Source organism: Eptatretus burgeri, chromosome 14 (genome assembly GCF_056783735.1).
Source record: "Eptatretus burgeri isolate ZD-2024b chromosome 14, Ebu_testis_v1, whole genome shotgun sequence".
NCBI lineage: Eukaryota > Metazoa > Chordata > Myxini > Myxiniformes > Myxinidae > Eptatretus > Eptatretus burgeri.
Window position 1 is genome coordinate 70008943 of NC_140974.1, and position 13978 is coordinate 70022920.

A 13978-nucleotide genomic window follows, 5' to 3' on the forward strand; every position below is an offset into this window, starting at 1 on the left:
ATGGCCCCATCCATCCTCCCCTCAATACGGTGCAGTCGTCCTGTCCCCTTTGCAGAAAAGCATCCCCAAAGGATGATGTTTCCACCTCCATGATTCACTGTTGGGATGATGTTCTTGGGGTTGTACTCATCCTTCTTCTTCCTCCAAACACGGCGAGTGGAGTTTAAACCAAAAAGCTCTATTTTGGTCTCATCAGACCACATGACCTTCTCCCATTCCTCCTCTGGATCATCCAGATGGTCATTGGCAAACTTCAGACGGGCCTGGACATGCGCTGGCTCGAGCAGAGGGAGCTTGTGTGCACTGCAGGATTTTGATACATGACGGCGTAGTGTGTTACTTATGGTTTTCTTTGATACTGTGGTCCCAGCTCTCTTCAGGTCATTGACCAGGTCCTGCTGTGTAGTTCTGGGCTGATCCCTCACCTTTCTCATGATCATTGAGGCTCCACGAGGTGAGATCTTGCATGGAGCCCCAGACCGAGGGAGATTGACTGTAATCTTGAACTTCTTCCATTTTCTAATAATTGCGCCAAAAGTTGTTGCCTTCTCACCAACCTGCTTGCCTATTGTCCTGGAGCCCATCCCAGCCTTGTGCAAGTCTCCAATTTTGTCCCTGATGTCCTTCGACAGCTTTCTGGTCTTGCCCATTGTGGAGAGGTTGGAGTCTGATTGATTGAGTGTGGACAGCTGTCTTTTATGCAGATAACGAGTTCAAACAGGCGCAGTTAATACGGGTAATGAGTGCAGAATGGGAGGGCTTCTTAAAGACAAAACTAACAGGTCTGTGAGAGCGGGAATTCTTACTGGTTGGTAGGTGATCAAATACTTTTTTCATGCAATAAAATGCAAATTAATTATTTTAAAATCAAACAATGTGATTTTCAGGATTTTTGTTTTAGATTCCGTCTTTCACAGTTGAAGTGTACCTATGATAAAAATTACAGACCTCCACGTGCTTTGTAAGTGGGAAAACCTGCAAAATCGGCAGTGTATCAAATACTTGTTCTCCCCACTGTATATATATATATATATATATATATATATATATATATATATATATATATATATATATATATATATATATATATATATATATATATATATATATATATATATATATATATATATATATATATATATATATATATATATATATATAATTCCAGCAATGTGACTGTCTGTGTGTGTGTGTGTGTGTGTGTGTGTGTGTGTGTGTGTGTGTCTGTGTGTGTGTGTGTGTGTGTGTGTGACCGCTGTTTCTCGACAACCACTGGTCCGATCTAATTGAAACTTGCCAGATATATTGCTGGGGACCTGAGGATGTGCCTTTTAAAGGTTTGATATAAATCGGACAAGTGCTCCCCAAGTTATGGCCATTTATTTACCAACCAATGACAAGACACGTTACTGTGTGGGCGTGGCCGATGGGGGAAGGGAACCTCAGCCGCGTTCCCCATTACGGGTTACAACGTACGGACTTCTGGGGAGTGATGGCTTCGTGTATTCTAATAATTTCTCGATTTCTTATGCGCATTTATAGATAAACACAATGCCCCAAGTTATGATCGTTTTCATATTAGACGGTGCATAAATTTTGGTAACATCAGAGTGAGCTGGTATGCTCCGAACCAGGAAGTAATTTTTTTTTGCACGAACGTTTTTTTTTTCTCTTCTCTTCTCTTTGTGTTTTTCCTTGCGATGACATTGCGAAAAGGCCAAATATGTTGGCGCTAATTGAATAATTGGCCATTAAAACTAAATTGCGAATAATTGTAACTGCGATATGCGAACTTCCGGGCCACGCACATACGGGCACAAGAGAGCGAAGAAACAGCCTGTGTGGTTGTTGTTTCTTGCTCGCGGTTTGAAAAAAAATGTTTTTTTTTTAAACGGGCATGTTTCATAGTATGTATAAGTCCAGAAATCTCTGTGTGTGTCTGTGTGTCTGCGACCGCTGTTTCTCGACAACCTCTGGTCCGATCTCATTGAAACTTGCCAGGTATATTGCTGGGGGACCTGAGTATGTGCCTTTTCAAGGTTTGATATTAATCGGACAAGTGCTTCCCAAGTTATGGCCATTTATCTACCAAACCAATGACAGGACACGGTGCTATGATGTCACGATTGACGTCCCGATTGTTTTTTTTTGCACGCACGGCCACGCACTTACGGCCACGCACGTACGGGCATGCGAGAGCGAAGGAACGGCCTGTGTGGTTGTTGTTTCTGGCACGCGGTTTGAAAGTTTTTTTTTTTTTTTCTTTTTTGCACGTACGGCCACGCACATACGGGCCCGTACTAGTATATATAAATATAATAAACAGCGCCTTCAGAAAGTATTCACACCCCTTGACTTGTGTCACATTTTGTTGTGTTACAGCCTGAATTTAAAGTGGATAAATTTAAATATTTTGTCACCGATCTACACAAAATACCCCACAATGACAAAGTGAAAACGTGTTTTTAGAAATGTTTACAAATCAATCAAAAATGAAAAGCTGAAATCTGCATCCCCGACAGGGTAAACGGTTGAGTTGAAGGTCAAATCAAACTCGTCACTTACACCTTGTCTGGCAACTTGCCATAAGTGAGTTTGTGGCTCCTGATGTTTTCTTTCTTGAAAGCCCCTTTCATTACAAGTCAAACGAACTGCTGTACATGATGGTGGAATCTAAGTTGAGCCCAGGGTGATTTTTCTGGTCAAGGCCACTTTTTCTCATTCGGTTGGCCTTTGCCAGGTGAGGTCACAGATCAAGGTATGACTGGAATTTTATTTTTTTTGTAAAGAATGACGAGCATTTCAACTCAGAATGCCCGAAAATTGCCAGGTGAATTTTTCCAGCAAATTCTGAGAGGGTCTGGAAACAAAATGCCACCTTTCTGGTTGAGTTGGCATGGAATGACCTGTAATCTTTCAATTCTTACTATATTTTTTGTTGTTCTCTCCCATAATTTTGTCAGATAACAAGAGTTGCTGTGTCTGGATTTTCCACGTCTTAGGTGTAGCAGTCAATTGCTCATTGGGTGAATGTTGAGCATTTAAAAGTGTATTTCTCACCAGTGTAGATGCTTGCTTGCGATGCTGCAATACCAAACTGCGATTCGATGAACTTAGGGATGAATGTGATAAAAGCCGTAACAATGGCGCTTTCTGCTGTGTAGGACAAACTCACAAACATGAAGGTGCAGTTGCTGAGGATGCGGGCAGCTGCACGAGGTAGGTCTAGCAGGGCAGGAACGACATCAGCACAAGGGTCACGGTAAGGTCCCATTACATTCATTCACAGTCTCACAATAAGCTTAAAAGGATATGTACACCATTATCTTCTGTATCTGGCAGAATGAAATGTTCTTTATACCAGTCAACTGTGAGTAATTTATTCACAATCAGAGGACTGTTAAGATCATTATTTATTGACTTCTCTAGTGCCTTAAATACCATCGTACCACACATATTAATTGACAATTTACCAAAACTAGATGTTATCCCTCGGCTTTCAAGATTGATTCACAATTTTTTTTTTTTTTTACAGATAGACCACAAAGGGTCACACATATCAACATGGTATCACGTGTCAGACTTTTGAGTCAAGATGCACCACAAGGTTGTGTTGTTTCCCCCATTTTGTTTACCTTGTGTACAGGTAAGTGCTGCAGTTCAAGTCCTAATTGTAGTTTTATCAAATATACTGATGATGCAGTAATTAGTTGGTTCTTACTTCATGATAACCATGACAATGTTAACGAATTTCACAAGTTTGTAGACTTGTGTGACCATCATTATTTAGTTCTGAATGTCAATAAGGTTTTATTTTTGATGCTTCACAGGTGACTATGATCCTTTGATCGATCACGAACTTTGTATCAAACGAGTTCCTGAGCACGTGTTTGGATACACAATGATTGATACCAAATTGAAATGGAGCAGAAATTCTCAGGTGTTGGCAGGTAAAGCAAACCAAACATTGTACTTTTTCAGGAAACTGAAAGAGTTTCATAACAAAAAAAATAATCAAAATGCTATTATTGACATCAATCCTTGGTTCAAAGTATTCTTTATCAATTGAATATGTACATTTGGTAATTTGTCGAAAGAAACTAAAAAGACTCATCAAGATTGTGCCCGGCATGCGATATGAACAGATCTTCGATCAATTTGTCCCTTGTATGAGAAGCGTGCTGTGTTGGTCCATAAAATTCCATAAAATCCATAAAAACCATCCATAAAAAAACCATCTGTCATCCCTCAGCCCGGCAAGCAGCAGCTTCTTCGCTCACTGCAGATCTGGATAAAATCACAAACTGGTCCAACACGTGTAACATGTCTTTCAATCCACACAAATCTCACACTCTCACTATGTCTCTTCGAAAGGACCGTTTACAAAACCCCCCCATCCACTTTCTCAACAATCCTCTGGAAGAAGTCTTTTCTTTCAAGCTTCTGGGTCTCACTATCTGCCATGACCTTTCCTGGGAAAGTCACATTTCCAACCTCGCCTCAAAAGCCAGTCGCCGACTGGGAATCCTCCGTCGTGCAAAGTCCTTCCTCGGCCCTCTTGAGCTCCTGACCACTTACAAAGCTTGTGTCCGTAGCCTGATGGAGTACTGCTCTCCCCTCTGGGCTGGTGCTCCTGCCTCCCACCTTTCTCGACTTCACGCTGTCGAAACCAGGGCTTTTAAGATCATTGGCATCTCCCGCAATGAAGCTGAGTCTTTGGGCCTCTCACTCAATCACCGCAGGTTGGTCGGTGGTCTTTCTGTCTTCTACCGACTCCTCTCCAGCCTTGCCCCCCCTGCTCTCTCTGCGATTTGTCCCAACCACATTTCCACAGGGCGCTCAAGGTCCGCCAACAACCCCCTTCTGGTAAAACTACCAAAATCACGAATCACTGCTCACGTTCACTCTTTCATTCCTCTTTTTTCCCGCCTTTGGAATAAACTTCCTCACTCTATTCTTTCCCATTCTTCCCTTCAGGCTTTCAAAACAGCTGTTCACCACCACCTCTTATCTTCCCCCATCCAAATCCTCGATCTTTTCTACCCCCGATAATCCACCCAAGCCCACTTCCTTCAATTCTCCTGCTTTCCTTCCTGAAAGTCCCTTTAATGTCCATCTTCCCCTCGCCATGTTCCCCGTCCCATCCCCATCCCTCTCCCTTCCACAGTTCACCTGTGTCTGTTCCCCAATGTTTTGTCCCTTCCACTCCCGCCCCTCTTGTCTCATGCCACCTTGCTGTGAGTTGTGTGTTAGCTCTCATACGAGCCTCGACCAAGGTATACAAAAAAAAAAAAAAAAAAAAAAAAAAAATTATGCAAGGCCCATCAAACACAGTTCACCATTGTTTTTGTTTTAATCGTTCAGGCATTCACCTTTGTGTTCCACTTACCTCTCGTCGCTTTGGACTATCTTTTGTAGCAAATTCAAATCACATGTTTCATGCAAGTGTGGAAAGGATGGGATGCACCCTCCACCCACCACCCGCCTCCCCCCATCCTTTTTTATTGAATGGCCAGTGGAAGGAAAATTTCATGTTTTTACGTGAACAATGATAAATAATATCCAATCATCATCATCATCATCATCATCAGTCACAAATATTGATGCATATCACAAATCGTAAATAAAACTGTGTTTAAACGCACAATAGTCTGAAAAAACAATCAAACTTAAAATGAAGCCAAATGTAGATTACACAGACTCATGAAGAACCCATTCTTGAGGAGAGGATAATTACCCCATAATTGCAGGTGGGATCATTCCCCTAAAATTGGCGTGTTTTAGCACGACGTGTAATATCTACTCGGAGCAGCGCTATGCCATACATGTATACATAGAGAGCGCATTGGGGTCCTCTGCACATCCCGAACCCTCAATATATGAAGACAATTTTTTTTTTAACCACCTGAAACCTTCCCCTTCACACCTTGATTACAACCACCAGTTTTCAACTCATTCCGTCCAGTGGTTCAAGAGTGTATGTGTTAAACAAGCACACAACCAGACACGTGTTGAATTATTGTGTGGTCGTCCAGAAGGTTGTGTGATTATTGTGATAGTGTAATTGTCCAACAGGATAGTACAGAAGTAGCGCACTTGCCTTTGAGCTGTCTAGTCTGAGTTCGTAACTGCCAACCTGACTATCAACAACTGTTGCATGTGTGCTTCACAGACAAGGAATTGCATTCTTGGATGAATGTTAAGCTGAATGTTCCATCTGCTAGCCTTAGGTGGTAGACGTTGAAGATACCATGGTGTCTTTCATGAAGAGGAGGCGAGTTATCGTCGGTACCCTCAACAAATTGCAAATTCCTGTAACTTCAGGCCTGGCCGGCCAATTTGTGAAAGATTTAGGCCAGATCCCTTACCTGACCAACCCCTCTTGAATGTTGGAACACTTGGGAGCATTAAAGAAGACGAAGTAAGAGTAGTAGTAATGGTCCAGAAGGTAGATTGGCATGTGACTTCTGACGACATAAGACAGCACCAATTATCCAAAAGATGACTAAATAGCACAATGGAAACACAGATCCCATTCATTCTTTGATTGATAGTAAAATATTGCGAATAGAAAGAAGAATCACAATAAGAACCAGCATTATGAATTGTACTGCACTTTTGAAACTCGAAGGCTGGAGAACTGGGAGGTTTCGAGACCAAACATAGTTATTGCGATTTGCGAGCCACACCATCTCGTAAAGTGAAATACATCCACATGAAAACGAAGCAACAAGTGGTCATCTTCTCAAAGCAATGCACAAAATGGTTTAAAAATACGAGATCTCCTGTGAAGACATTTTAACCCGATCGCACGAAGAATACATCATCACACTGTTTTCTCCAAAACCCTTTCTCCGAGTGTAAGTGGTCGTATTGCGTGGGCAGGATGGTCTAGAGGTACGCATACTCGCCTCTAAGCTGTCTAGCCTGGGTTTGAATCCTGACCCAGCTATAAACTGTCATCCTGGTGTTTCATAGGCAGGGGGATTCATCAATGTGTCTGCCATCCCTCAGATAGATGTTAACGTGGGCGTCCCATCTTCCGGCATTAGTTGGTGGATGTTAATGACCCCACGGTGTCCTTTGCGAAAAGTAGGCAAGTTATTGCCGACATCGCAAACAAATTACAAATTGCTGCGCTAACTACTGCTGTGAAGGCAATGGCAAACCATCCAGTATAACTCTTGCTCTTAAGTAAGGTAGCAGCTTCAGTGGTCCTGACGCTGGGTGACAAAGGACGATACATGAGAGAAAGAGAGAGACAGAGGCCAGCAAGACAACAGTGTGTGAATACTACGAAAGCATCCCGTTGGGTGAAATGATGTGTAACCCGCTGGCATCACAGGACTTGGAACAGTGAACACTGAAGTGACGAAAGTAATTGCAGCCAATTTCCAAACAATAGCTGTGCCAGAGGTGGTAAGCATCCACATGAGCAATGATGCGATATGACAGTGGCCGCATCAAAACAGTACGTGGCCTTGTATGCCGTGACTGCGTGTGTGGGACGTAACCGCGATCGAGACACGTGACTCATTGTTCATAAAGAATAATGTCGAAAAAGATGTTTTGTGATACCTGATGCATTATTGATCATTTTATTGATCACAATGTACATCAGAGTTGAAGCTTATTGATATGATGGCTGTCTACTAAGTAGATTGTGGAAAGATTCCCCACATTTTGCCTTTTAAAATGCCCAATGTTAACTGTTTCGATGACAAAAAGCAAACTCCTTCTCCAGACTCATGTCAGTTGATCATCATTACGAAGAGGGGATAAAAAAAGAAGCTTTTGCTAACCTTTGTTCTTTGTCGTGATAGTTACGAGCATTCTTAAAGACTATTAGTCCAGCAGCGTAACCTGATATTTCAGATCAATTGTTCACATTTGCATAAAAGCACTAAAATTGGTACACATTGTAGAATAATGTATTCCGAACAATTCTAGATATGGAGCCACCCGAGATTAAAGCTGACCAAGGCAAAACCTCGGGTGGCTCCATATCTAGAATTGTTTGGAATACATTATTCTACATGTGTACCAATTTTAGTGCTTTTATGCAGATGTGAACAATTGGTTTACTATGCTGCAGTACTATATAGATTATAGATGGTCAAATGTCTGCATCTTGAAATGTTGAAAGAATGTCTGTTCCAGCTTTCATCAAAATACCATGAAATATATTAAAGCTCTGGCCAAGAAAGGAGAATATATATATATATATATATATATATATATATATATATATATATATATATATATATATATATATATATATATATATATATATATGCTGATTAGGCAACTTTAATATCACTGAGCCATCCAAGCTGATGCCCACAATTGTCATATTATGACATCACTGTGGGAATCAGCAAACCCTTCCTTTTCTTACCTTACCTGCTATTCCTCATATAATATGCTTCATTTTCTCCACTTACCTGTTAACCTGTTTTCCCTTCCCTCCAAACGGAATTGATTGTGCACATACTATTATCATGTGATGGAGCCAAGATGGCCCATTGTGTATTTGGAAGGTGAAGCCATATTCCTTCAGAAGGGCACAGTGAAACGACACCCCCCCCCCTTGGTGTTAGCCATGCCCCCGATCACAGGACGATTAAACGGCTTGATTTTCAGAGCAGATTAGAAGGATGATACTAACACACGGATGCCAGACTGAGCTACAATGGTTGTATTTGCGAAAAAATAAATAATAAAGAGAAAAAGTGCCTTTTACAATAATAAAATCACAAACTTGCACAAGAATAAGAGTATCGATAAATCAGTGCAAACCAAGCCTGTAGCCTTATCCGCATCTTATCTTAGCAGAGTACTTAATTCTAAAGGGATGGTGGCAGTTTCAAAGATATACTTTGAGGCAGAGTATTTGAGTTAACAAAACTACTGGATTCTGGAAAAAAAATCCTTCACAAGCATTTCATCAAAGCCTTGAATTATTTCCAAAAGAGAATGCCTTCTTTCCTTCATGAGTTCATCCCTTCAAGCCACCAACTGCCCGATTCAACATGCTGACACTCCTGGTACACCGAGGCAAGTGGCAAGTCAATCCCTACAAAGCAGCTTGCATTCATTCTACACATATAAATCGAGGCCAAACAAATAGAAACCTACCCTCCCGCTGCGTAGCCTGCAACCAATGGGTATCCATGCTTTAGCCGTGCTTTGTTGAACATGAGCCCAACATCACAGTCATCCATGGTCAAACTACTCAAGTCTCTCGCCGCTCTCAAAAGACTCGTGGCAGGTGGTCAAGTCTCACCAGTACATATCCCCCATCTGTACCTTCACTCCTGAAGGATAAGGTCATGTTATAATTCCCTGGTTGCCCTTCATAACCGAAGAAGGCTATTCACATGAAACGTACAAACCACCTGGACAATTTGTTTATAGTGCAGAATCTGCTGCTCAGACAGCAACCACACTCGAAGATAGCGAAGCGTAACTTGGTGTCAAGGAGCCTCCAACACTATTTAGCCACTTACTGCCCACAGTACAGACAGGAATTTGGAACTTAGCCAGGGTGCCAACCAGAGTCATTACTGGCTTCAAAAACGATTTGGGGCCCAGGCTCCTTCGAACTTGAGATCCCCCCAACCCCAATAAAAACAATAAACACAGTGGCACATATAGAAAAATAAGCTAATTATTATAAAGTGGCCTATCGTAGGTAGCCAAGGGGTTAAAATGATTAAGGACATAGCAAAAAACATCTGGGCCATGTGCCCCATGGGCCAGTGCTCAGCGATGCCCCTGGTTCCAGTGATTAGCGCCCACTCTGCACCAAGGATGCCATGGGATTTTTCACGTCCATCAACTAATAATAACAAATGGGATGCCCAGTTCAACATCCATCAGAGAGACTACATTAGGATGACAGTTTATAGCTGGGGAGAGATGTGAACCCAGGCTCGTCAGCTCAGAGGCGAAGATGTATATCTCCATGCGTGTCTGCCAGCTTATGGTCATATTGGACACTGCTCCTGAAAAATCACTCCATATCACTCCATTTACACCTCACTATCTGAAAACATGGACCAACTTCTATCCTCTCATCTCAACTCTCTCTTCCTCATATGTGGTGACTTCAATTGTCATCATGCCTGTTGGCTGGGTGTGGGTACCTCAATAACCTGCCATGGCACTTCAGCAAAAGACTTCTGTGACTCATTGGGACTGACTCAATCAGTCAATGTCCCGACCCGGATCTCAACCAACGGTACTCCATCTCTTCTGGATCTGATTTTGACAAATTTCCCTGAAAATATCTGCTGTTCTTCCTTCGCTCCAATCAGTTCTTCTGACCACTTGCTTGTTAAAGTGGACATCTCTCTGTCTGTTATCAGAGAACCACATCAGTGCCGTCGAGGCTGGCATTTCACTCAGGCTGACTGGCAGGGTCTTCAAGAAGCCATCAAACATCTAGACTGATCTCTCATCGCTACTTTCTCAAACATCAACTCATCCTGGGAATTCTTCCTAATCAAATCCTGGTGGGGATTCTAAATCTAATCAAATCAAATCTAATCAAATCTGTTTCAGGTGTACATTACCCCCTCCATCCCATCCATGACCTTAAATGGCCACACTGCTGACACCGCACGTGAAAAGGCTGAATGCCTAAACTCCGCATTTGCATCTAAATCTTGTGTCAAAATCTTGAAACCCATCGCTTTCTGTGCCCACCTTACCCAGTCACACCCAGCTGTTTCTGGACTCTGTGTCCTTTTCTTCTGACAAAGTGGAGAGCTTGCCGTCAAACCTCGACTCAGATTCTGCAACCAGTCCAGATGGCATCAGCCCACGTGTCCTAAAAACCTGCTCTTCTGCTCTTGCTCACACTCTCTCCATTCTATTATTCACCCTCTAATTTGCCCAAGGTTATCTACCATCTGCTTGGAAATCAGCAAACATTACCGCTCTGCACAAAAAAGGTGCAAAAACAGATCCCTGCAACTACAGACCAATCAGCCTTCTCCCAATCATCAGCAAGGTTATGGAATCCATAATCGCTTCAGACATTGAATTCTTCCTCTTCTTCAATGGCTTGATTTCTGATCATCAATTTGGTTTCAGACCAGGTCACTCTACCCTGGATATGCTGCTCCTGCTTTCTCAATAATGTATGGAGGTCCTCAATGCCAGACATGAAATCAGAGCAATATTCCTCGACATATCGCGTGCTTTTGACACGGTCTGGCACCCTGCCCTGCTCACCAAACTCTCTTCCTATGGTATCCAAGGCCATCTCCACTCATGGCTCGCAGACTTCCTCTCCTGTCGCAGCCAACATGTGTCCTGAAATGGAGTTCTCTCATCCCCTCTTCCTGTCTGGGCTGGAGTTCCTCAAGGTAGCGTTCTGGGCCCTGTTCTTCTTCTGGTTTTCATCAATGATCTCACCAACTCTCTGGAAAATCCTCTTTATCTCTTTGCTGATGACTCTACCCTCTGCCATACCATCTGTCATCCCTCAGACTGGCAAGCAGCAGCTTCTTCACTCTCTATAGATCTGGATAAAATCACAAACTGGTCCAACACATGGAACATGTCTTTCAATCCTAACACATCTCACACTCTCACTATGTCTCTCCGAAAGGACCGTTTGGAACCCCCCACCCCCTCCCCCCAATATACTTTTTCAACAATCCTCTGGAAGAAGTCCTTTCATTCAAATTTCTGGGTCTCACTATATGCCATGATCTTTCCTGAGAAAGCCACATTTCCAACCTGGCCTCCAAAGCGAGTCGCTGATTGGGCATCCTCCTTCGTGCAAAGTCCTTCCTTGGCCCACCTGAGCTCCTGACCACATACAAAGCTTTCGTCCACGGCATGATGGAGTACTGCAATCCCCTCTGGGCTGGTGCTCCTGCCTCTTACCTTTCTCGGCTTCACGCTGTGGAAATCAAGGCATTTAGGATCATTGGTATCTCCCGTGATGAGGCTGAATCTTTGGGCCTTTAACTCTCTCACCGCAGGCAGATTGGTAGATTTTGTCTTCTACAGTCTCCTCTCCGGTCCCCCCCTGCTCTGTCTGCAATATGTCCCCCCCTATTTCCACGGGGCGCTCAAGGTCCGCCAGCAACTCCCTTCTGGTAAAACTACCAAAATCATGAATCACTGCTCACCTTCATTCTTTCATTCCTCTTTTTCTCCCATTTTTGGAATAAACTCCCACACTCTCTTCAAACCTACTCTTCCCTCCAGGTCTTCGAAACAGCTGTTCACCACCACCTCTTATCTTCCCCCATGCAAAACCATGATCTTTTCTTCCCCTGTTCATCCACCCCAAACCCACCTCCTACAAATTCCTTGCCTTCCTTCCTGAAAGTTCCCTGTCGTGTAAGGTCCTGAAAGTCCCTGTGGTGTCCATCTTGTATACCCCGTGTTCCCCACCCCATCCCTCTCCCTTCCACAGATCTCCTAATGTCTCTGTTCCCCACTTCTTTGTCTTTCCCTCTCCCACCCTCTTGTCTCCTGCCCCCCCCCCACCTTCCCTGTTGTGCGTTGTGTGTTTGCTCTCATTCGAGCCTCGACAATGTATACAAAAAAAAGTTGAATATGTCTTACTGATTAAGCTAAAGTGCCGAATCCCTCCCTTCAATCATCAGAAATATCTCCATGTAGCCTATGGACTTGTATCTCATGAAGGATGAGAACTTTTGAGTCAACCTTGACAAATGAGTAAGAAACTGCATTCTTGAGTAGGTTCTTCTGACACCTCTTTTCCTTTCAGGTGGTCATAGTCTTCAAAATAGCCTGGTGTTTGAAGAGTGGTTAGGCTGGCTGGCTTAGGATCTTAAGGTCCTGAGTTTGACCCCCGTTGGCTGATGAATTAACACTAGGTGGGGTTTGACTCAGCCTGTCATCCTTCCGAGATTGGTGAAATGAGTTCCAGTGTACTGGTAGAAGGGCACAGCATCGGCGGCACAGCTGCACCCCAACAAAATGATAGTTACCTGGCAGCCAGCCAAGCTGCCATACGCAAGAACACAACAGTCTTCAAAATCTACTTTCAACCATTCTTCCTTCAACTTGTGTCATGGTGATCTCTTCATAAGTCCAAACATTGGAACAATGACCAAAAAACCATGGCAGCTCCACAAGTGGGACATGCACTATAAAGATGATCTCCAGGTGAATACCAGAATAATTACGGTCACTTTGGATGCATAGAATTGCAACTTTGCTTCTTGTCATTCTCCCTGAGCTGGTACAGTTTCACAATATACCTGCCCGTCTCATTCAATACAACATTATAAAAACTATGCCTAAAGTCTAAATTATGCAAATATTCTCAACCCAAAACATCCAAAAAGGGAAATTCTATATTACCAACTCCAGAAAGTTCTATATTACCAACTCCAGATGGATCAAAGAAACTGATGCACACAATACAAAGTAAATGATGCAAAATAGATAAAACCAAAATGTTGTTAGACAAGGACAAACAAAAACTAGAGAGTTCATTGAACACCTTACCTCGTGCTATCTTGAGAAATGAATACATGGGCGGGGTTTTGCGAGCGACAAATTTGATTGGTTGTGATGACGTAAAATGCCTTAACTTAATATTTGGTCCAAGTACTGCTCACCTGAAAGGAGTTTAAAGTGCCAAAAAGTCGATTTGTGTTTTACAGTGAGTGTTTAAGTATATAATTCAATTTAAATAAAATAAAGATTCGAAAGCTTGTAGAAAAAATAAATTCCGGAAGTTTCCCACCATTGATGCAGCATCTTATACACCACCTTATCTAATATGTGACATTGGTTATTCATGCCTGTTGTTTGTGTCCTTTATGACATCCATAAAAAGAGTAAGTTTCCTGTTTGGAATGATTTTCAATTTTGTTTGACTGCCAGACAGGCAGACAGAGTAAAATAATATCTCACTCGTCTTTGCGCATGCACGATCAGAACAAATTCAGAGCCCAAGTACTGTTAAACTAAAGGTTTG

The 13978-nt window shown here is 42.7% G+C and overlaps 1 protein-coding gene across 3 annotated transcripts in view; it reads right to left on the reverse strand.

Moving 5' to 3' along the window:
• Positions 1-13978, reverse strand: part of SLCO5A1 (solute carrier organic anion transporter family member 5A1) — a 98176-nt gene that overhangs the window by 43558 nt on the left and 40640 nt on the right. For all 3 annotated transcript variants that reach the window (XR_015051372.1, XM_085855450.1, XM_085855451.1), the window contains exon 4: positions 3061-3225. Coding sequence is in view for 2 of the 3 variants with exons in the window: in XM_085855450.1 (XP_085711576.1) it covers positions 3061-3225 (165 nt within the window). In the remaining variant the exon portion in view is untranslated. The remainder of the gene's footprint in view (positions 1-3060; positions 3226-13978) is intronic.